The 24,273-nt window shown below is 35.5% G+C and overlaps 2 protein-coding genes across 52 annotated transcripts; both read left to right on the top strand.

Annotated features, from left to right (window-relative positions):
• On the top strand, nt 1-6,608 carry LOC18445103 (zinc knuckle (CCHC-type) family protein). 2 transcript variants are annotated; one of them, XM_006855211.4, is made up of 2 exons: nt 1-197; nt 5,525-6,608. In XM_006855211.4, exon 2 carries the CDS (start codon nt 5,606-5,608, stop codon nt 6,431-6,433), a length of 828 nt encoding a protein of 275 aa, XP_006855273.2. In that variant the 5' UTR covers nt 1-197; nt 5,525-5,605; the 3' UTR covers nt 6,434-6,608. The 2 variants fall into 2 exon arrangements, with proteins under 2 accessions (XP_006855273.2, XP_011627357.2); XM_011629055.3 differs by having other exon boundaries at nt 5,478-6,608.
• A 3,012-nt stretch (nt 6,609-9,620) lies between these two features.
• EMB1427 (Spc97 / Spc98 family of spindle pole body (SBP) component) lies at nt 9,621-24,273 on the top strand. Of its 50 annotated transcripts, none has more exons than XR_016049825.1 (18): nt 9,621-9,824; nt 11,411-11,531; nt 15,894-16,009; nt 16,113-16,376; nt 16,462-16,559; nt 17,777-17,933; nt 18,284-18,394; nt 19,191-20,309; nt 20,539-20,691; nt 20,767-20,866; nt 20,947-21,041; nt 21,176-21,377; nt 21,538-21,594; nt 21,672-21,743; nt 22,634-22,732; nt 22,820-22,951; nt 23,619-23,792; nt 24,022-24,273. XR_016049825.1 is itself a non-coding variant. In XM_088859000.1 (18 exons), the coding sequence occupies exons 9-18, from the start codon at nt 20,664-20,666 to the stop codon at nt 24,199-24,201; spliced, it is 1,116 nt and encodes a 371-aa protein (XP_088715126.1). In that variant the 5' UTR covers nt 9,621-9,824; nt 11,411-11,531; nt 15,894-16,009; nt 16,113-16,304; nt 16,462-16,559; nt 17,777-17,933; nt 18,284-18,394; nt 19,191-20,309; nt 20,539-20,663; the 3' UTR covers nt 24,202-24,273. The 50 variants fall into 50 exon arrangements, 42 of the variants coding, with proteins under 42 accessions (XP_088715126.1, XP_088715094.1, XP_088715113.1 ...); XR_016049828.1 differs by having other exon boundaries at nt 11,378-11,531; nt 16,113-16,304; XR_016049831.1 differs by having other exon boundaries at nt 11,378-11,531; nt 20,539-20,687.

The following is a 24,273-nucleotide window of genomic DNA, read 5'->3' as shown; positions in this document are numbered from 1 at the left end:
GAGGGCCTCTCTCACAAAACCCTCTCCAGTCTCTCTCAATGCCCTAAAATCCCTGCTCTCTCTCTCTCTCTCTCTCCCCTGCGTCCTCTCATTTGCAGGGGATGCATCTTCTTCTCTCTCTTATCCGATGCCACAGAATTGGCAGCCCCCACACCAAAATACCATTTCTCTCTCTTCACCCATCAACTATCTCCAAGGTGAATCCTTTCTTTTTCTTTTTTCTTTTCTTTTTTCTTTCTTCTCACTAGGTCTACTTTTACCCTAAATTGGATTTCTCCTGCAATCTTTGTTTGACAACTGAATTGGATAGCCTTTTGCCCCATGATGATTTTTTCCATTATTTGGCATTGCATGGTTAAATTTTGAGAATTTACTTGTTTCACATTGTTTTCTCATTTTTTTAAAAGACTTTCTCAAACGAAACATCAACCCTTCTGATTTTCCACTCTTAAATTTGTAGATAAAGCTCTTACAGCACGGTTTGCATGCTTATATTGAAATAGCATGTTACATTATTTTCTTTTTGTTTATTGGTTTTTCAAAAATCGATTTGGTTCAGTCTTATATTTGGTTCGTGGGAGCAGTTATTGATTCAGTCTTATATTGAGGTAAGCAGTTATTGATTCATGGAAGAATTCGCTAGGCTGTGACTTATATTGAAAATGGATTATCTCTGTTTTCTTACAAACTTGATACTTCTTGTAGAGCGTGGTTTGCATGCTTCTCTTGGCATGGTCTTGTTCATTGCATTTTTATTTAATTTTGAAAAAAATAGATTCAATTTCAGTTTCTCATTTGCGGTAAAGAGTTATTCACTCTCTCTCTCTCAATCCAAAGCGTGGTTTGCATGCTTCTCTTGCCATGGTCTTGTTCATTGCATTTTTATTTAATTTTGGAAAAAATAGATTCGATTTCAGTTTCACATTTACGGTAAAGAGTTATTCATGGAAGAGTTATTCTCTCTCAATTCATAGTTTCAGTGAGAAGATGTATGTTTTTTTTTTTTTACCTATTTTATTGAAGCTTGGCTTCATGGGTAGTCATAGATATTATGTAGATGGGTTCAGGGTAATAAGTTTCTAGGGTGGTTTGGTTTGTTTTTGTTCATTTTATAGCTAGAGAAGTGGGACAACTGCTGGTTTCGGGGTTTCAGTTTATTGGTTTTTTAGTTACTGTTCCTTCTCTACAATGACCCAATTTTTAGGGTTTATTGGAATGATGGTTTTTCTATATGGATCATTGTTCTCACCAATTTGAGGTTTGATTTAATGCAAAATATGGTATTTAGATTTTAGAGACAATAATAATGTGATTACTAATGGCAAGTAAGCTTCGAAACGAAAAGTGTTAGTGGATGGATAAGGATTGGATAGGTGGGTGCTAGTTAAAAGAACTTGGTTCTTTCTTATGAACCTGTTGGGAAAAAAAACTTGATCTTTTCTTGTGGATTTTCTATTTAACTTACTCAGAGAATGGGATTGCTTTTAGGGACTTGGGTTTTATTAAATATGGTACCACGATTCTGTCAAGTTTTATGCCAGCTGCCAACCTGACACAACCCTCCTCCTTTCTCTGGGCTTGGGATCGGCATGACCGGCTTGGGACTGGCTATGGCAGAGTTGAACTGGCTTAGGGCCAGCTTTGGCCTGGCCATTGCTCTAGAATGAAAAATCTTGTGCCCCTTGGTGATTTGTAAGGAGGATACTTTCCCAGAGAGGCTTGTAGATGCGCTTTTGAATTTCCTATTTAAACTGAAATTTGGTTTTTTGATGTACACTGGTCCTTTATGTGCCATGCTGTATCTATTGATAGAGCTCAAGTCCCATAGCATGTTTCAACCTATTTCTTCAATTTTCTGAAAATAAAACACATTTCAAGTGTTATGTCATGTATTATGTGTTAAATCAAACATCGGTCCTATTCCAACTAACCGAATGATTATTTTCTCTCGAATTGAAGACTTTCAAATTTTCATTTCATTTAAAATTATTTGTGTTTCCATTTTTTCCCTTCATTTTCATGTCTTATTGTCATCATGTTTAAGGTTTTAGAGGCAGAAAGTATACCATATGGAAGTGTTTCCTGTGGTCAAAACTAGGATTTAGTTTGTGGTTTGTTAGAAATAGAGGAAATAGTAATAGTAGTAGTTGTTGGATCCATTTTGATATGAAGCTAGGTTTCTCTAGGAAAATCCCACCCTTGTTGTTGTTGTTGGATCCATTTTGATATCAAGACTAGGTTTCTCTAGGAAATTCCGCCCTTTTTCTGTGATTTATTGTTAACTTGGTTTTGGTGTCCACTCTGTGTCATTGTGTATATCATCTTCATGCATGACTAAATTCAGCTGCTGACTGATGTTCTAAAGTTAGTTCTAATTGAAGCTCCGCTCCTATTTTTGAATTAGGGTTCATTTGATATGAAGGGTTCCCATTTGTTGTTAATTAGGGTTTAATTACTGTGTTAAATTGTATGTGTCATGCCTAATTGGATTCACCTTTCATCAAATAGGGCTCACTCTACTCTCTGTTTTATTGTGTCCATCATGCCTTCGTTGTTGAAGTTTTGAAATCTTGATTGTTTGATACTGCTCTATCCATATTTCAAATTCTAAATGAAGATTGTTCTCTTTCAGATTATAAGAAGAACGGATTTTAAGGGGTAATTATACAATAAGGATCAAGTCTTTGTTTGAATTTGTTGCTTTTTTATTTTTATTTTTGGCTTATTTTATTGAGTATAGGAGCACAATTTGCTTTGTAGAAAAATGTCGTTTCTTTTTGTTGTATTTTTTCTGTTTTTAGAGAGAGAGAGAGAGAGAGAGAGAGAGATTTCATGAATTTTAAAACTTTAATGTTTAAAATTTTAGTGCAGTTGATCGTTTTCGGCAATATCGGTGAGATCCTCATTTTCTACAGAGCAAACTGTGGTAAACTAATTAGTTTACTGTCTTTCTATTTTTGAGGGATTTCTGATAATTATAACCTTGATTAATTTCTTTTATTTGAGGGATTTCAGAAAATTTATTAATTTTGAAGTGAAAATTTGATGAATTTTGATGCGAAGGCCTTAGCAGAGAGTTTAAAATGCTCTCAATATTTGAAGTTTGAAAATTTAATGAGTTTAAAATGCTCTCTTTTTTTGATGAAATTTAATTATTAAATTAAATTTCACTTTCAATATTTTCTTTTGATTGATATCATGTACTCCAATAGAAAAACTAATGAACTTGCATTTCAGATTACGTTCACACTCTTCCCAGTTATTTGTCACTGGTTGCTTAGACATTCTATATGTCATGAGTATCTACGATTAGTGTTGGGAGAAAGTTCAATGCAGCCATCTTGTGGTCGCACTGATTAGGCCTCTGATGACAGTTGTTAGATATATATTTTGACATCGTAGGTTACATTTTGAATATTGTTAATAGCTTGCACCAGAAGGAAGTATATCTTTCATCCAGTATGTTCAAGTTCATCCTTGTTCCTGAGGGAGGTGTTGCGGCCCCATCCTATGTAGGTTACTTTGGTGATATTTGAAAAGGCACTTTGACATTGTAGGTTCCATTTTGAATATTGTTAATAGCTTTCACCAGGAGGAAGTATATCTTTCATCCATTATGTTTGAGTTCATCCTTGTTGTTCCTGAGGGGGAGGTGTTGGGGCCCATCCTATGTAGGTCAGTAGGTTGCTTTGGTAATATTTGAAAAGGGATGCTGAACTTAGTTGTCATGATTCTTGTTAATAATGATGGTTTCCATTGTTGTTAGAGGCTTGGAAACCTCTCTTTTCTTTTCAGTGCATCTATAGTCATGGCTTACACCTTATATCATACCCGATTATTATATTTTACACCTTATATCATACCCGATTATTATTTTTATTTAATAAGTGAACCAAACTTATGATCTAAACTGTCCATTTTTTTTCAAACATAATATAGATTAAATGTTTTAAAAAAATCATCTTAATTGGATGGATGTCGATATCAAATCATCTATATTGCAATAAAATGGCTAAAAGTAGGTATCAATCTAGATTCTGGGAGATAGTTTACCGATGGGTTACCAAACATAAAAAACTGGGTACACAGGAATTCCAAACATGTGAACCAAACATGGAAAAAAACAGGATTGGAAAATTCTTGCACAGGGAACTGTTTACATATGAAAACTGTTTTATATATGCAAATTGTTACGCATGAACCAAACGAGCCCTTGGTCTTTTCTTGTGCATTTTCTCCTTTTAACTTACTGAGAGAATGGGATTGCTTTTAGGGAGTTGGGTTTTAGTAAACCTGGTACCACAATTCTGGCGAGTTTTATGCCGGCTGCCAACCTAAGACAACCCTCCTCCTTTCCCCGGGCTTGGGACCAGCATGACTGGTTTGGGACTTGGGACTGGCCATTGCAGAGTTGAACCGGCTTAGGACCAGCTTTGGACCAGCCATTGCTCTAGAATGAAAAATCTTGTTCCCCTTGGTGATTTGTAAGGAGGATACTTACCCAAAGCGGCTTGTAAATGCACTTTTGAAGTCCTTATTTAAATTGAAATTTGTTTTTATGATGTACACTGGTCCTGTATGTTGTGCTGCATTTATTGGTAGTGTTCAAGTCCCATAGCATATTTCAGCCTGTTTCTTCAATTTTCTCAAAATAAAACATATTTCAAGTGTTATGTCTCGTATTATGTGTTAGATCAAACATTGGTCCTGTTCCAACTGACCGAACAAGGTTATTTTCTCTCGAATGAAGACTTCTGAATTTTCAATTCATTTAAAATCATTTGTATTTCCATATTTTCCCTTCATTTTCATGTCTTATTGGCATCATGTTTAAGGTTTCAGAGGCAGAAAGCATATCATATGGAAGTGTTTCCTGTGGTCAAAACTGGGATTTAGTTTGTGGTTTGTTAGAAATGGAGGAAATAGTAGTAGTAGTAGTAGTTGTTGTTGTTGTTGTTGTTGTTGGATCCATTTTGATATGAAGACTACGTTTCTCTAGGAAAATCCCACCCTTGTTGTTGTTGTTGTTGGATCCATTTTGATTTGAAGATTAGGTTTCTCTAGGAAAATCCCACCCTTGTTGTTGTTGTTGTTGTTGTCCTTGGATCCATTTCGATATGAAGACTAGATTTCTCTAGGAAAATCCCACCCTTTTTCTGTGATTTATTGTTAACTTGGTTTTGGTGTCTACTCCATGCCATTGTGTATATCATCTTCATGCATGACTAAATTTAGCTGCCAAGTGATTTTTTAAAGTTAGTTCTAATTGAAGCTCTACTCCTTTCATATTTGAAATAGGGTTTATTTGATATGAAAGGGTTCCCATTTGTTGTTATTTATATTTTAATTACTATGTTATATTGTGTGTGTCATGCCTAATTGGATTTATCTTCCTTCAAATAGGGCTCAGTCTACTCTGTATTTTATTGTGTCCATTCCTTCCTCACTAATGTTTTGAAATGTTGATTGTTTGGCAGTGCTTTATCTATATTTCAAGCTCTAAATGAAGATAGTTCTTTTTCAGATTTAAAGAAAAAAGGATTTTAAGAGGGAATCATACAATAAGGATCAAGTCTTGGTCACAGTAATTCAAAAGATTTGAAAAATGTCAAGCAAGAAAGAGGAAAAGGCGCAGGTTGCTGCCGACCGTATCAAGGCAGCAGCATTGACTGCCGCCAAAGGGCTCAGCCGTGCTCAAGCTGAGCGAGCTGCCGCTGCTGCTGCAAGGAATGTGAATGCGTATGGTCAAAAAGAGGAGGGCCCGAGTCGATGGCAAGAGAGAAAAGAAGCGAAAAGGCAAATGTACTTAATGAGTACTGAAAAGGCCGTGAAATTAGGAGAGAGGAAGGACCTCAAGGCCACCATCTCTTTGGGGGCTTCCTCCTCTCAATGCCAGAAGTGCTTCCAAGCAGGTCATTGGACATACGAATGCAAGAACGAGCGTGTGTATATATCACGTCCCTCAAGGACCCAACAACTCAAAAACCCTAAATTGAAAATGAGGCTCTCGGTTTCATATGAACTTGACAATCCCGACAATCCCTTACATGGGTCAAACCCCAAAGTGGGTCAATCTGAAAATGGTGATGGGAAGAGCAAAAAGAGAGGAAAGAAGACAAGGAGAAAGCATGACTCAGATAGTGATAGTAAGAGTGAAGCCTCTGTGTTTTCCAGTGATAGTGGGGTTTCTAGTGAGGATGGTTCAGGTTCTGATTATTCATCTGATGCAAGTTCAAGTTACAGTTCTTCGGAGTCTGACTCTGATGATCGTCGGCGTTCTAAGAGGAAGAAAGAGAAAATGAGGAAGAAGAGAAGGCATCATCGAAAGTACAAGAGCTCTACCGATTCTACAGATTCAGACTTCACTTCTGATTCTGACTCTGATTCTAATGATAGGCGAAGAAAGGGCAAGAGACATAGCAAGAGGCGTTGATTTGGTGGCCTTGGATTCGTTGCAATTTTACTCTTTTTGTATGTCGCTCCTAGGTTCTTATGAAGACGGTATTTGTTAAGCATGTTTTCCATTTATTAATTGCTGACTATGGAGCTTGTTGCAGTTGATGGGTTTCTCTCTAGAGCCAAGGTATTAAATAGATATTTTGTGAATACACAGATGATGAGCATGTGTTCATGGGATGCTTTTTCTCTCTCTCTCTTTCTCTCTCTCTACCCGCACACACACTTGAACACATGCTTTTTGTATTAATTCTAAATGTGTTGTGATTTATGAATATCTATTAATGTAATTGCCACTGGTTTTGTTTGAGAGAGCTAGATATGGTGTAGCATACAGGTATGCTAAAATATTGGTTTTGGAATTGCTAATATATCATCTGTATTATTCTTTTTTACTCTACTATCGTATGCAATTTGTTTGGTTATTATAGGTGCATTAAAACCATCTGAGTATATTGCACAGTCCCGTCAACAAATCGGAGTAATCCAATTAATTACCTGCAAGATCGGGGTGATTGTCCTTCCTGATGCAATCTAATTTGTTTTGCCACCTTAGTTTTCTGCTCCCATGTTGTTCTCCTTCAGTAGCATTCGGTTGTATAGTGGGGAATGATTTCAATGGTTGCATAGTAGTATAATGCAACTATCTGCAAAATTATGGTAGAGACATTTGTTTGACACAAATTTTTAAATGTACACTCTTTTCATTATGAAGAACAATCACAACTTTTGTTTTTTTTTGAAAAAATACTTTAGAAAGGTTTCATTTTAGCTCAATTAATATAAGCCGTTCATTTTATTGAGATGGTTAGATATAGGTTTTAGAAAGATTTTTTTATTTTCAAATTTTTTATATAGTGTTATCATCATTAGATTAATAATACTAAAAAAGAAAAAATGATTTTGAATTTGTTAAAGTCTAGATCTTGAAATTCACGATGGATGGTCGAGATTCATTGTTGGATGGGTACTAATTTTGCTTATATCTAGGGTGCAAATTGAATTTTTTTCTTCATAGGATTGATTATGAGGATGAAGAGAATGTGTGTGCAAAATTTGGGATCATGCAAATGCCAAAAATATGGTTTTCTAGAAGTGTGGTTGCATTTGAGGTCATACAAATGCCAAGAGGGCTTGAACCCTCTGCGACCATAACGGCTTTCGGTTAACTGTGATGCCTTCACAAATTTATGACTAACGTAAAAGGTAATTTAATAATAAAATAAAACATAAACAGTGGTGAAAAGGGGTATGAATGAGGCTTTGGAAATTTTGAAGTTTATTTATGGGATTGTCTACAAATAAACCAATTTATCTTTGGGTTTGTAAAAGGTTGAGGCTCTAAACAATAAAAATAAGGTACACCTTCAAATAGTATAGAAATATTTTGTTTCAGTACTAAATATATTATTTATGATGGCCTGACAATTTATTTTATATATGATAATAAAATTTAAAGTTTAAAAAATGGTGTAGATCGAACAGATATATGAACAATTAAAACTCTTGAAAATTGATTGTCTGGATAAATACATTACAAGATACATTATTTCAAGACTTGAAGTCTTTTTTTTTTTAGGTCCATGTATCTCAAAGACAATGTGATCAGATATGAGGGTTTTTTTGCATTGAAAAAACTTTTTCTAGTGAATTTTGAAGGTAGGCCCTAATTTGATTCTTTAGATCCTTAGCTTTATATAAACTTTTTCCTTTATTTTCTTTGTACAGGAGGTTACAATCATTCTCACTCATTCGATGTTAAATTTGACGGCTTAGGGCGAGCCACGAAATCCGATAATTTTTTTTTTGAACTTTGTGCAATGACAATCATACAACCACCTATTTTGACATTTAAGGGACAATAATGATTGTGACTTCCTTGTACTATAGATAAATGGTCTCTTTGTAGACAGTTCTTTATTTATAATAATTTTAATATAAAGGGATATTTTTTATAAATAAAAGTTCATATAAAATCGAGGTCCTAAACAATCAAATTAGAGTGCATCTCAAAAATTCTATTAGAAGAGGTTGTTTGATGCCCAAATATCATCAAATTGATCATCTCGACATCAAGATGTATGGACATGAGAAAAAAATAGATTTTAATTTTTGGAAATAGTGCATCTTGTAACCAATTTTTGGACCGTCAATTTTCAAGATTTTTAAGCTTTCATAGATTGAAAATATAATTTAAAGCTTTCATAGATTGAAAATATAATTTAAGGTTTCACAAAACTTTTCAATATTGAAACCGTATTTTTCGATACTATTTGAAGGTGGGCTCTAATTCGATTGTTTAAAGCCTCCGCTCTATACAAACCACACCCTTTTATAATTGCAAAAAGTTTATATAGCGTGAGGCTCTAAACAATCGAACTTGATGTACCTCAAAAATTTCACTAGAATAAGTTGTTTTGATGCCCAAATATCTTCAAATTGATCATCTCGACATCAAGATGAATGGACATGAGAAAAAAAATGGATTGTAAGTTTTGGAAATAGTGTATTTTGTAACACAATTTTGACCGTCAATTTTCAAGATTTTCAAAATTTTCAAGTTTTCATAGATATGTCGGTCTACACTATTTTTTAAGCTTTAAACTTTATAAATAAATATGAAACTATATTTTAAGACTATCGCAAAGATTTCCAATTTTGAAACCACATTTATCGATACTATTTGAATATAGGCTCCAATTCGATTGTTTAGAGCCTAGGCTCTCTACAAACCACACCCTTTATAATTTTCTTTCTTTTTACTTAGGAGAAAAAAAAGTTTATAAGGCCGAGGCCCTAAAAAATTAATCTTGGCCTCAAGATGTATTTTGAAGCCCTTTTCAAATTGATAATCTTGGCCTCAAGATGTATGAACATGAAAAAAAATAGATTTCAAGCTTTAGAAATAGTACATTTTGTAATGTATTTTCAAATCGTTAATTTTTAAAATTGAAAGTATTTATAGATGTGTTCAATATATAATATTTTTTAAAGTTTTAAATTTTAAAATCAGAGACAAAGAATAAATTCGAGGCTATCACATGTATTTCCATATAAACTTTGGACACTATTATTTAAAAGTGCTCGACTTTCACCTTACTGTACATTTACGCCCGTTTGAAAAAGGCGCAAGAAAGGGGGTTAAAAGTCCGAAAGCTTTTATTGGGTTGAATGCGCGGGAGTTTTTACCGAAAACTTTGATCCCGTAAAAAACCAGACGTTCTTCTGTACCCTCTCCGCAATCTCCTTCTGCTTGGAACCGCCCTTCCTTCCGTTCTCTCTCTCTCACCCTCTACGAGCAAGAGCTGGAGAAACCTGTGCGAGCAATAGCTACCTCTGAGCGAGCAATGGCAGCAACCTCTCAATCAGTGAGTTATATAAAGATTTTCCATTTTTTTTCCTTTTTTGTTACTAATTTAAGTTTTCGGATCCTCTCAGGGATTTTTTTAGAAAACTCCGTAAAAAAATTTAGGGCCTTATTTTTTTTCTATTGTAAATCTGCCCTAAAAAAAAATTTAGGGCTTTCCCAATATTTCTCTGTTGTAAATCTCCTGGATTTTATTATGTTTTCTGATTTCTTGCTCCATTTCTTTTCATACACAAGTCAACAACATAATCTGATTTATTTCATTGATTCATAACATTTGATGCCCCAAATGCATGTAAAACATCAGCAACCTCGATTCATATATTTATGTATTGGTGATTCTAGTTTACTGATTATAGAGAGTCACATTAGTTCTTTATTTGGGAGCCACGAATTTCAGTTTACAGTATGGAACTTTCATTGCTGTTGTCCCTCCATGAAGATTTTTTTTTCCCCATTGTGGGTTGGATTTCCTCTGTTTATTTGGTGGTTTTTGGTGATGTTCTGTACATGACAAAGCTGAGAATGTTCCTGTATAATCTGATTTATTTCTTTGATTCATAATGGAACGGATGGATAATTTCTTTAGAATGGAATGGATGGTCCTCGATTCTTCAAAATGCAATGGATGAAAATTTTATTTCCTTCTCTCTCTCCTCTGTCCTTTTTCTTCCATCCACTCTCTGTCTCTACCCTCACCTACTCCAATATCTTTCCTATCTCCAGTTTTCTTGCAAACCTTTTCTTCATTTTAGACCAAACTCCCTCTTAAATTCTCTCGTTTTTGTAGCATTTTATCAGCCAATATACTTATCACTCCTTTCCCATTACAGGGCACCAAATGTCTGAGTTGATACGTGGTTTTCACTGCTTTGTTGTTTTGTTCTTTATGGATGATGGGTGTCGGTTTTCTCAATTAGAAATAAAAAACAAATTTTTATCACACAGTTACCTTGTTTTTATTTGGATTCTACTGGCTTACTGGTTCTGTCTTGGGCCTAAATAGACCACTTGGGTCGTGTTAAATGCCATGGATTTCTGTGATTCTTTTGCTATTTTGGTAGCAGTGGTCCTTTGAGGCTCTTATTCGAGCCTACTGTGTCAAGAGGTGAGGACATACGGCCCTTCTTATGAGTGTAGCATATTGATTTTCCTAGTTCTGTGCAGGTCAATAGATCTTCTTATGTATGCTTAATGTCCATATAAATCCTTTTCCTCCTCAAGGCTTTTATTGAAAAATGGAGAAAAAATAAAGAAGTTGAGGTTAAATTTTATTCTAAAGTGGCCAAAGGCCAAACAAGTAATATATCAAACAATATGTGTTTCTAATACTTCTACCCATATAAAAACAGTTCACTACCAAACTAAAATAAAATGACAAGATTTTCTAGTTAGAGATGTAAAAACTTGTAATTTATTTTCAATGTGATGTTTTTTTACACTTTACAATATCTTTGTTTGATCTGTTATTATTTTTCTTTTGCATGAAGCATTCAGTGCTTTATTTGTTTAAAGTTTACCAATTTTATTGATTTTTATATTTCTCAATGGCAGAACATATCAAATGTTTATATTTCTCTATGGCAGAACATATCAAATGTTCTTCTACCCTATCTTCAAGTTGTTCTTACTGGAGGGCATTGCACTAGTTGAAGCAGAGACCTTCATCATCTGTGATTGATTCAAATGGAAAATCCTGTTGATTATGGTAACATGATGACAATTTTCTCAGTGTATTCGTATTGTTTTCCTTTTTTGCCAACAATCTCTAGATAATTTGTTGCTCTATAAATTTAACTTTCTGCTATTGTGGGTTTAAACTTTTTATGAAGTTATACCGGAATTAGGTACGTAACTACTCTATGAGTGTGTGTATATGGGTTTGTTTGCGTGCATCCGGGATGCGTGTGTGTGCATGTGTGTGTGTGTGCATTTGCCTGAGGGTAACAACAAAGAGCTTACCCCCTCCCTTGCAATGAGAGGGAGGAACGAACTATCAGGAATGCATTTGTGCCTATGTTAAGGAAATGATTGCAATTTGGTAGTGTTGCTATCTTCAACCTTAATTACAATAATGAGAAACGAGCTTCAATAAGTTCCTATAAATAGCAATAAAAAATAATTATATGGCTCTTTCTGATTTAAGGTAGATTTATGTTAATCACAATAATGAAAAACAAGCTTAAATATGTTCTGATAAATAGAAATAAAAAATTATTATATGGATCTTTCTGATTTAAGGTAGATTTTGTTGCTCTATATATCACTGGCAACTGATATTAGTGGTCATGGATTGGACTTTACATAGACTTTTAAGAACCAAAATTTCTCATTCTTGTCTAAATTTATGCTACCATCAGATATATCCAATTTTATACACTCCCATTGCATTCCAAGAAACTATGAGGGAACTTCAATTCCAGAGACATGAGGGGGGTTTTGTTTTAACTCTGGAACTAAAGCACTGCCATAAACCTCAGATTGAAATGTGTAAAATAAAAGATGTGAAAGGTAGCAACTAGCAAGTCAGCAGGTGCATGGACAACACGCAAAGGAATTGAATTGTCCTTATTTGTTGAAGCAAACTATAACTGTTATAACTAGTAACTACATCCGGCCAGTGGCTTTTTCTTTCCCCACTGTGGTCATAATACCTGATAAAGCAAAGCAACTGCTTTTTTTTCTTTTTAAATATTGAGAAAGGGAAAATGTTACATCAAGTTGCTTTATATAGAAACAGTCCAACTGAGATTTACACTGAGTTGTTTGGTGGTGAGGTGGGACAGCAAAGAAAGAGAGTAAGAAATTAAAAGAATAGAATATCAAGTTAATGGGGATGGGGGGCCAGGTCCTAAAAAGGTCTTACCTGCTATGAATAGCATGTACCAATCGTAGGTTACCGGTTTACCGTAATAAAAATGATGAATCTCCTCTGTAAATAACATTCAAGGAGTGACCTTCCACTTGGATGAGGTCCAATGATGATCTAAACTCAAAATGCACTTATCAGTGAGAAGAGCCATCACATCAGCTCGATTTGCATCGCCTGAACCCTTCGGTCCTGTATGGGTAAGTCGAGTAATGCATGGTATCTAATCACTCCAACACTAGAAGGCTCAGGGCTCTGAATAGAGTTTCCTTTGAATAACCCAAATAGAACGTTCAGACAATGAAGCATGTGTGAGTTGGTCCGGATTTCTTGCCACATCATGGCATTCTCTCTGTGGAACTCTCTTTTAACGAGTGCCCAAGAAATAATCGTCTCTTACTCACTTTCCTCCTGATCTATTCAGGAGTACTTGTGCTCAAAAATTCTCATATTTCTTTGTAGCTATAGTAATGCTTAACATCCATGAAATGTTCTACTTTTATGGAAAGGACTGAAACCCCAGCTGGTAAAGGCAATAGTTAATGTATGAAGTTTTTTGAAATTGCTGATAATATCTCATGAACTTATTCCAAACAAATTCCATAATCTGTTATAATCAAAAGGCGTTTCTAAGTTGAAATAGTGGAAGGTGTGCAAAGAGGCAATTCGTTCTTTTTCATGTCTTTTATTAACATTCATGGGGGTATTTTATTAGTGGAGTGATAGCATTCAAAGCAAGGTTTGAAAAAATGGATTGGCGACCCGGATCGGCCTCCCAAAAAATTGTGTTGGATCGGTGATCCGGATCGGAGATTTGGAAGGATTGGCAGGTTTTGGCCCAAAACAATTTCAAAAAATTACTGAAAATCTCTAAAAATAATGCTTTTTGAGTTTCTAAAAAAAAAAAGAGTGGTGCATTATGTACTTCTATTATTTTGTAAAAATACGTGAATACCAAGACCTTGTTTTCCTGTCTGGATGTCTATTAACCATTCACTCATATCACTGAAAAAAAAGAGTATATAATAATCAACATGGATATAAATACATGGTCTAAAATGGAACATACAACAATCAAAATACAACTTGATACCAAAATGGAACATGTTGTTGTTCTTACTCTTCATTGTGTTGGCGCCACTCATTGAATTGTCTTAACAATTCATCGAGTCGTTTCATGTACGCCTCCGAATTGTGTATTCTATATAACAATAACAACTTAATACAATTTAAAATTATATTAAATTTTTATTGCTCTATAAAATAAGTTATTATAACAATAACAAATTAACAATAGGTTATTTGTTAATAGGTGAGGTTTCTATAAGGTTGCAACCTTAAACAATTCACTTAAGGTGCACCTCCAAATTTTATCATAACATGTAATTTTGGTGTAAAACATATTAAGATTATCCGAAATTCTATATTTATATCTAATTATAAAATTTTAAACTCCAAAAAAGGTTAAAATCAAGTAGATCTATAAATATATGAAAATCTTAAAAATGGACGGCCTAGATAATGTGTTGCAAGATGCCTCATTTCTAGGACTCAAAATATTTTTTTTCATATTTATACATCTCTTGATGTTGAGATGATCAATTAGAGGGTTTTTCAACATTGAAACAACATTTTCCGATAGATTTTTTAGGTGCATCTTTAATTCTACATTTTAAGGTTGCAACCTTATAAAAACTTTTCCCTTTGTTAATAAATGTGTAAGTTATAAATATATTGTATTTAAAATTGCAATCTATATTAAACATGAAAATAGCAAAATATATACAACAATAACAATTTATTAATAACGCAGCAATTTAATACATTAAATATGTGATGTTTGAATGTATTTATAACAATAAAATTTTTAATATAGAAATAACAATTTTAATGTAATTATAGTAAATAAGTTAACAATTTTTACATAATTATATTCATTCAACATAATAATATGAACATAATTTTAATGTAATCAATCATATTCGCATGATTATACTAACATAATTTTAACAAGTTATTAAGATAAATAAACGACAATAATTTCAATATAATTATACTAATTTTTGTAAATTAATTATATGGAATTTCTTTTTGTAATCATATGTAATTAAAATTTAACTAGATGTACTTTTATTTTTTGTAAGCTATAAAAAAGGAAATAAATATTATTAAGCCACAAAAGAAAAATGAATTTTATTTTATAGACTATTTAATTTTTGTAGACGAACTTGCTTTTGTGTAAGCAGGAGAGAGATAGAGATGTTAATGGAAATGTAGAAGCAAGAGAGAGAGTGTTAATGGAAACGTGACATGTAAATGTCTAACTTTGAAGTAGAGGTTGGATATATCCCACATTGAAGGGTTGTGGGAGAGAAAGCCACCATAAAAGGTGTGAACTCCCCATCAGTAATAAAAGTTTTGCTCATGAGGTAAGCACGATGATCAGTGTTAGAGCCTATTGTTCATGAGGTAAACGTGATGACACTTGCTTATGTAAGTAAAGTTGGTGGGCCCCACCACAATACTTTTTAATTAGAAAATTGTTGAAAAAATCCTATTCATTAGGAACTGACTGGTTCTCTAACATTGAACTAGTATGAACTGGCCGGTTCTGGGGGGACACAGCCAGACTTCGATATATTGAGGGATCAGGAATAGGATACCTAATCTGGATCGAGCGGTTCTGATCCGGATCAACGATTTTTCAAACCTTGATTCAAAGGGCCAATGTGCAAAAACGTGCATTGCTTCTGCGCTATTAGGAAGCTGTAGACTGGTTACAATATAGAGTAGGAGGCACTCACTGACATTCACCAGATTGAGTACTGTCACAAGACAAGGGGGTCGGAGCAAAGCATGATTGTTATATGAGCAATGAAATCTATCAAAGAGCCATATAAGTCATTATCATTGGTTTTTATGAGAACTTGTTTTGGCTTCTTTCTTATTATTGTAATTAACCTTGAAGACAACAAAACTGCGTAACTTTTGGATGATATCTTCTCTTCATATCTTTTGCTGTTAACAAAAAATGATATGCTTTGCTTCCAATATTATGGCTTGTCTCCATATTCCTCTTATAATACTTTCTCAATTCTCCATTTACATCAAGTGGATTATAGACACACACATGCACACACACATCTTTGTACTGGCCCTATGTTATTATAAGCTCTGATTTCAACACCCTACACCCTACAGTTGCAAGAAAGCCTGGCACTGCCCAAACTTTAGCACAGAAGCTTTATAACATTCATTCGAAAAGCCTTCCCTTTGCAGCACCTGAATCCGAACTAGAGATATGCGAATCCAAACTGGTATGCTGCTTTTGGAGACATTTTTGTGCTGATAATGTAGAGGCTTCCTTTGAACTTATAGATTTTGCTTCTCATTGGTGCTCTTTGTGACACATTTTTTCAGGTACAATGTCTCTTGCGAATGATGCAAGGATATTCGAGCTTGCTGTTCTACTGGGAAGACAGGGATAAGATGTTTTGTATCAAGAATGCCATTCATGTGAATCACTTGTCAAAGTCAAGTCTCAACAGTATTCTTCATCAGTTTATTTATGGGGCTACATGCTTGCGGCTGGTAGAACTTTTTGTTAAGCAGGTGGAAAACTCTAGTGCACGGTTTCCTCCTACTTTAAAGGCTTTCACAAATTCTGTTTCTGCAAAACTCAAGGTGGGTGTCACCCACTGATGCATTACGCTTTAAGAAGAAATCATTGCTTTATATCCATCTGAGCTTATCTTGTTTTCTTGAGTAGAGATTACGTGGAATTGCTTTAAAGGTGGAAAAAGAATCAGCTGGATCCTCTAATGAAACTACTCTCACACTCCTGGGATTGGTGAAGACCTTATCGAGGTATCTTTGATTAATTAATGAAGTTCTTTAATCTATTGTTCGGATGCATTGCTGATGTTTTTTCCCCAAACTTTTGATATGCTATTGCATTTAAGTGGCCTGTGATTTGTTGAGCACTTGGTTTGTCAAGTAGGACACATCAATGTTATCAGATTCCCTTTGCTTCAGTAGACATGGGCCGGAGGATTTATCTTCATGCCTTAAACCAAAGTGAAACAAATCACTTTCCTGTTAAATTGAATATATAATAACATCACATCAATGTTATCAGATTCCCTTTGCTTCAGCAGAAATGGCCGGAGGGCGGAGGATTCTTGTTCATGCCCTAAACCAAAGTGAAACAAATCACTTCCCTGTTAAATTGAATATATAATAACAATACTTTTTTTCAAATGTGTCCTTGATATATTCTCCATTTCATAAGAGCACACTTAAGTAAATATGGCTTCATAATAGTCAAAATTTTAAGAAATATGTCTTCTTGTATTATAAAATGCCTTGTTACACATTTTTTGAAAATTTTTATTTTTTTATTTTTTTTAAAATGCATATGAAACTGCCCTGCCATCTGCTGAACAGCCAAAGTGCTTCTGTTTTCCAGGAAAAAGGAAGAGCCCTGTGAAGTGAATTTGATAACATTTGGCATAAAGTAGTTCTTCGCATTAGCTTATGAAGTGCATAGTTTTCTGAGTAAAAAGATTGAAAAGTATGGTATCTGTTCTGCATTGCTTCATTTGACTGCCATCTTGGTATGATCCTTTCACACGAAAGGTATATAGTTTACATGCTATGATGCTTGCAGTTCAACTGAAAAACATTCAAATATTCATTATCGGTTATGGCATAAAATAAGATTGATATATTTCAAATAACACAAATAATATTCGGAAAAGTATAGCCTATACCATTGGTTATATGGTGCACCACATATTTGCCTTTGAAATCAACATTTAACGAGCATTCTGAATGACCTTTGCTTTCTGTTCAAAGTTTGGAATCTGAGCTAGAATTTAATTCTTTTTGCTCAATTCTGGGGACATTGAGGACATTTAAGATCACAAGATCTTGATTTTATTCTCTATAGTTTACATTGGGGAAGTTGAAAATTCTTGTATGCTAGAACCTGAGAAGCATTTGGACTTGAAAATTATTGGATGCAAAATTTGCGCTTTCTAGTTTTTTCCTATCTTACTCCCACATATATCTGTGATATGCAGCGTATGTTCTGGCGCAGAATACCTATTGCAAGTAGTACATGGAGCAATTCCTCATAATTACTTTGAATGTACTGTTCCAGCTGGTGAAGTTGCAGTTCATATCCTTGACCATCTCTATAAGAAATTAAATGAAGTTTGTTTGGTGCAAGGTGGTGAGGTTGGAGAAAAGAGTCATTTTCACTTGTCATGTTTAATATTTGCGTTATCTTAAAAATCTCAGGACAGTACCTAGAACCCCTGCATGCTGTTAGTCCAGAAACCTGAAGTATTAGTATGGTACTCGGACAACTTTATTATTAAATGACTATCTACCTTCAGTCTTATATTTTAAACAACATAACATAAACTCATTTTATACCTGGGTAGTAGAGATGTTATATTTTAAGTTTCTGGATTATCTGTATGAGCGGCGAAGGTCTTCAAGCTAATGTCGTTATGTTCAATAATTTCAATTTGGTGTTATTTTGTTGCACATTCTATTGTCGTATGATGAGTTATTTATTCCAGGAGGAAGCATATCATACGCTATTAGCTTTGTTTGTGGGCAGTTTGCAGCCACTTATAGAGGGGCTAGATTCATGGCTTTATGAGGGAACTCTGGATGATCCATTTGAGGAGGTAATTCCTTCCATTTGCACATCTGCATACCCAATTCTTTACAAAGATATGTAATGCAACATTAGAGCTTTAATTGCAAGAATGCATGGATGCACAATTATACAGGGAAGTATGATCTAATAGACTATTTCACTTGTAGTTCATTAGGGTCATCATCCTCCACTGAAATGATGGTTAGTTATGTAGAGGGAATTGGAGTTGGAACCACTAGGGCATGACGTGACCAAATGGTGGCCTCTCTCTCTATCACTGTCCGTCATTTCATTGGACAATGATAACTTGATTGAACATAAAACTTCCATTGCCATGACATGAAAGAAAATGAAAGAAATACAGATGGTAAATAGCTATAGATGGTTTACAGTATAACAGATCAGCCAATACAGAGAGTCACATGAACTTATAATAAAAGCATGTCATCGAATGAAGTCACAAACACTGAAGCACAAAGAATCTTCACCTTAACTAAAGGGTCGTCACCCTCCACTGAAAGGATGGATTGTGATGGAGAGGGAATGGGAGGCAGAACCACCACGGCATGACATGACCAAATAGGAACCCCACTCGTTCTCTTTCACTCTGTCATTTCATTTGGACAGTGTTAACTTCATTGGACTATGAATTTCCTTGGTCCATTGGATTATATACTTTCCTAAACGTATTCCTTCTAAACCTCATTTTTTTTTGCGTTCTTTTCTTGATTATCTGGAAAATGAAGTGTTGTCAATCTCCCTTGGTAAGAGGAAATTTCGCTTAATGTCTTAGACCTTTTTTTTTGGGTGAACTTTTGAGGCAGCTTTTCTTTTATGCCAACAATTCAATTGGGGTTGATGATGCGACATTCTGGGAGAAGAGCTATCTCATGCGCCCTTTAAGACAGAGAAAATTGAACTGTGCTCCTATTTTTGAAGGGGAATCCCGGGCCTCCAACAAGAGAGGTATCTCAGATGCAGAATCCAATGTTCTATCTATGAGAGAGAAAGATGGTGAGAATTACGAAATTGTGTTTTGCCCTCTTTTTATACAACGCATAGCCAAGGCCATTGTATCAGCTGGGAAATCACTTCAGCTGATCCGCCATATTTATGGACAATCTAAAAACTCAATGGCTGGCCCCTCACTTGTTAAAATAGATCCACTAGATGGCCCTACTGCAATTCAAGAGGAAATATCTCAAGGTGATACATTTCTTAGAGAATCAGATAGTCGTTATGGAGGGAGGAGTTATGCTTGGAAGATGGGGAGGTTGACTTTGTTTGAGATGTTCTCTGTGTCTCTGGTTGGGCTAATTGGTGATGACTGCCACATATATAAAGGCATTAGTCATCAATATCCATGGTCCTTTCAAATAGACCAGCTATGCGAACTTTTCATGAACAAAACCGAATTGGAAGGTGAAAATGGTGACAGTCAGAGGAAAAACTGGGAGAGTCTCATAGTGGACATAATGTGGCAAAAAGATCCACATGTTCACATCAAAATGGAACGATTGAGCTCACAATGTGAAGTTGAAGATATCAATGGCAATATAGAAGACCCACTTCAAATTCATTCCTTTTGGCCAGCAAACCCTGCGATTACTGCATGTAGAAATCTGCTTGATAGGAGCAAGGAATCTTGGGATAAACTGAATGTGTCAAGAAGCTTCTATCTTCCTCCTCTAAACGATTGGTGCCTACGAGAGGCTATTTTTGGTGATTCAGGTCTTGAAACCAATAATGTAGATGAATTCACTGAAGGAACTGAATGTATCAAGGACAAAGAACGGATATCTGAGGCATTATTCAGTCAACTAAAGGGTACAAATTATATTCTTGGATTTGGAATTGGAAAATCTGAACACCATCATGAACAGAACGACACGAGAACTTTAGAATCTTTATTTCCTTTCCCAACTCTTCTTCCTTGCCTTACGGTACGATCTTCTTTTTTTTGGGTAGTTCAGTGGTAGGAATCGAACTTGAGCTGTAGTGCTGCTAAACTTCAGCTGCTAACCACTCAAGTCCGATTACTTACGGTATTATCCGAGTTTTTTTAATTGAACAATATTATCAGAGTTTTATCTAATTGAATTGCCGCCTTTTTTTACCTTTTTCTTCCTGACATTTATGAGGTTCTTCTCTCATAAGTAATTCTGAAAGCAGGACTACCCCAATATATCTCAACTGTTACCTTACCAGAAAAACAGCACCCTTGCTACAAGAGTTCTTAATTGGATTGAGTCCATAGAGCTAAAGGTAAGACCACTCCCTGTGGTTATTATTGAGGAATGCCTTGGTGTCTACGTAAAAAGGCAGGTATGTAGGAATGCTAGCCTTGGATTGCTTTAACTTTCAGCTGGTATATGGTTTCTTATTTTCTTGCACACTTAGGTGGATTTTGTGGGAAAGCATATCTTGCTGAAGCTTATGGATGGCTGGAGGCTGATGGATGAACTTGGTCTACTTCGTGCGATTTACTTGTTTGGTTCTGGTGGGTTCCCTGTTTCATTTCTCTTAATACTTTCTTGTAGAATTTTCTTGCATTAATGTAACCTTGTCCTTTGTCTTTAGGTGACCTGCTGCAGCAGCTCTTGACTGTGCTTTTTGATAAGCTAGATAGAGGGGAGTATTGGGATGACGACTTTGAATTAAACACATTACTACAGGTATTGCTGCATCGAGATTTTTCTTGGAACAATCTCTCTCTCTCGGTGTATATATATATATATATATATATATATATATATATATTTGGTAGGTAAATTTGATGTGCTTTCCTCTAATACATTTCAATTTTAAGTGGTTCTTCTATGATACAGGAGTCCATACGGAACTCTGCTGATGGGATGCTTTTAAGTATCCCTGATTCCTTAGTTGTCACTATCTCTAAGCATCCAGCTCGTGATGGTGAACATGCTCTAAGCCCCGTTTCAACCCCAAAGAGTAGCCGCAACCACTCTTTTGGCATTGGTGCCCTTGATCCTCTTCAATTTACATACAAAGTATGCATGTCTGTTGACATTTTTATGTCTGTTAAGTGAGTTTAGGAAATTAGTGGCGCTGTCCTTGTGAGTCATTCACCACTAAGCCAAGAGACCAAACCATTGTTTGTTTCATTATCATTCAGACGCTTCCATGTTCATGAGGCATTTCATGTGGCAGGTGTCTTGGCCCCTTGAGCTCATAGCTAATCAAGAGGCTATTAAGAAGTATAACCAGGTAATATCGCCTCAGAAACTCATTTTTCTAATCTCCTCCTGTATTCTAAAGACTTTTAACATATTGTTATTATGCAGGTTATGAATTTCCTAATGAAGGTGAAGCGTGCAAAGTTTGTTCTTGATAAGGCTCGAAGGTGGACATGGAAGGTTTCTTTCTACCCCTTGGTGGTTTGTGGTCATAATAAGGGAGACATGGAATCATGTGTGCAAGGCAAAAAACATAAAAAAAGAAAACATTTCATTGCTATCTGGGTTGAATATATTTACACCCACTAGCTTTCGATAGACATAGCTGAAAGTTTCATCATCATTGGATCCTTATGCCAACTATTTGGGGCCGGTTGGCAATAGCTGCTAGTTTGCTACTTAAAAGTCTAGGAACAATATCTACCTTTTTTCCTTGACGTTTTAAGCATTTTCTTGAAATGAGTTATGCAACTATGAAAAGTATATCGCACGTGTTAGACTTAGGTGGGCTGGCCATGTGTGGCGCAGGCGTAGTGCATTTGTTAGGAGTTGTGATTTGGTTCAAGTGGAAGGCTAAAAAAAGACAAAAGGTAGACTTAAAAGAACATGGTTGGAAGTAGAGAGAAAAAATATGGGGGCTTATGGCCTCACTGATGGTATGGTCCTTGGTAAAGCAGAATGGTGGAGCAGGATTGGTGTAGCTGATCCCAATTAATTGGGAAAAAGCTTTGACAATGATGATACCATACATGTCCTGTGTAAAGTGCTCCACACTCATCTAGGAAATCTACATATCCATTCTCAAGATGGATGGTAGAATGGGTTGTATAACGAACTGTAGTTCTCACTGAACACCTATAATTTGATGTTTGAACTGTGGGGATCATCTGTACTGTCATTGACAACAGATTGCTTGGTGCCCCAACTGCATTTGGTACATTAAAATAGCATGTTACACTTTCCTCGTAACTATTTATGCTACGCGAATTCTACAATACCCATCATTCTAGAACTTACCTGTTTCTTAGTTTCTCCTTTTCCTTGTTTTCAATTTTTTTTTCATGTCTCAGGATAGAGGTGCTACAAACATAAACCAGAAGCGCCACTTGTTACTGGAGCAGAAGCTTCTCCATTTTGTGGATGCATTTCACCAGTATGTCATGGACAGGGTAGGTCCTGCTTTTTCTTTGGAACCTCTATCGGTCTTAATGTCATCGAAAGATTTGCTGAGAATCTGATCATAGTCATAATTTCAGGTGCTTCATAGTGCATGGCTTGAGCTCTGTGAGGGCATGGCATCTGCAGGTTCACTCGACGAGGTCATAGAAGTGCATGAATCCTATATACTCTCTGTCCAGAGGCAATGCTTTGTTGCCCCTGACAAGCTGGTATGCAATTTCAAATTTTGTAACGGCCTTTTCTTGGAAAAATATGTAGCGCTTGTGTGAATATCAGTTCCAAAAATCGCAGAACGGGACCGGTAATGTGGAGGAGAGACCTTCAAACCTCTTTTACTGGAAGCTATCTATCCAATGCTATATATATATATATATATATATATATATATATGTATATATATTTTGAGAATGTTGACTATATATGTGTGTGTATGTGTGTTATCCGGATCATTGATCTGCCCTATCTAGACCTCCAATCCGGAGAATCCGGATCTGGATTGGTGGTGGACCATCCATCTCCACCGATCCATTTCTTTAAACACTGGTAAATAATGCTGGTGCTTCCGAAACACGGAATCTCAAAATAGTGTCTGGACAAAGCCATTTATTCTGAGGGATTGGCTTGCCTCTTGTCTGGTATTTAAATTAGTATATGAGGAGCTGTGTTAGTAAATTTTTCACTGGATCTGTCTAAAGTACCTTTTGGAAAACATATTGCTCATTCAAGGTACTGTTTTGAAATTCTAAGTTTCTGTCATACACGGCTTCTACTTGTACAGGTTTTAGTCCTTTGGATGTACGACTTTTGTCCTTTTCTTTTTGCTTGCTTTTCTAGTACTTCCTGTGTCTTAATTTTATAATTATTTTTGCTTTGAAGTGGGCCATGATTGCGAGCCGGATTAGGAGCATACTTGGGCTGGCTCTCGATTTCCACTCCATACAGCACACTTTGTGCAGCGGTGGGGCTGCTCCTGCTATAAAGGCCAGGTGCGAGTTGGAGGTTGATCGAGTCGAGAGACAATTTGATGAATGCATTGCATTTCTTCTCCGGGTAATTTCTCTCCCTCTTACCTAAAGTCATTTGATGAATGCATTGCATTTCGTCTCCGGGTAATTTCTCTCCCTCTTACCTAAAGTCATGGGATGCCCCCCTAAATGAGATTTAAATTTAATCCAACTCTCTATCTGAAAACGTATATATCTCTCACACTTTCTAAGAGAGAGAATGCACATTTTTGGTGGGGAGATTTTTTGAGTTTTGTAGTTTTCTCTGCCATCAGGTATTGTCCTTCAAGCTCAATGTGGGGCACTTCCCTCATTTGGTGGACTTGGTAACCAGAATCAATTACAATTACTTCTATATGTCTGATACCGGCAACTTGCTCACGATGCCTACTTCTGATGTTTCTACATCCAAACCTGGTCAACCGAACCGGAAGAATCCTCCCTCCCATAATTGAAAGAAAGATCTCATAATGAATTATTTGTGTTGTATTCGCTATTAAGTTATTATAAAAAAGCCCCTTATTGTA

Source organism: Amborella trichopoda, chromosome 2 (genome assembly GCF_054954075.1).
Source record: "Amborella trichopoda isolate Santa Cruz 75 chromosome 2, AtrichopodaSantaCruz75HAP2 v2.0, whole genome shotgun sequence".
Lineage (NCBI taxonomy): Eukaryota > Viridiplantae > Streptophyta > Magnoliopsida > Amborellales > Amborellaceae > Amborella > Amborella trichopoda.
Note: the sequence above shows the minus strand (reverse complement) of the source record. Positions and strands in the feature narration are given on the sequence as shown.

What these genes read in the sequence shown, in the direction of transcription:
- LOC18445103 (XM_006855211.4), top strand. Translation starts at nt 5,606, where the DNA reads ATGTCAAGCAAGAAAGAGGAAAAGGCGCAGGTTGCTGCCGACCGTATC.
- EMB1427 (XM_088858963.1), top strand. Translation starts at nt 11,510, where the DNA reads ATGGAAAATCCTGTTGATTATG. An exon ending in GGAAAATCCTGTTGATTATG is followed by an intron (nt 11,532 to 15,893) that starts GTAACATGATGA and finishes TACACCCTACAG; the next exon opens with TTGCAAGAAAGCCTGGCACT. An exon ending in GATTTACTTGTTTGGTTCTG is followed by an intron (nt 20,867 to 20,946) that starts GTGGGTTCCCTG and finishes CTTTGTCTTTAG; the next exon opens with GTGACCTGCTGCAGCAGCTC.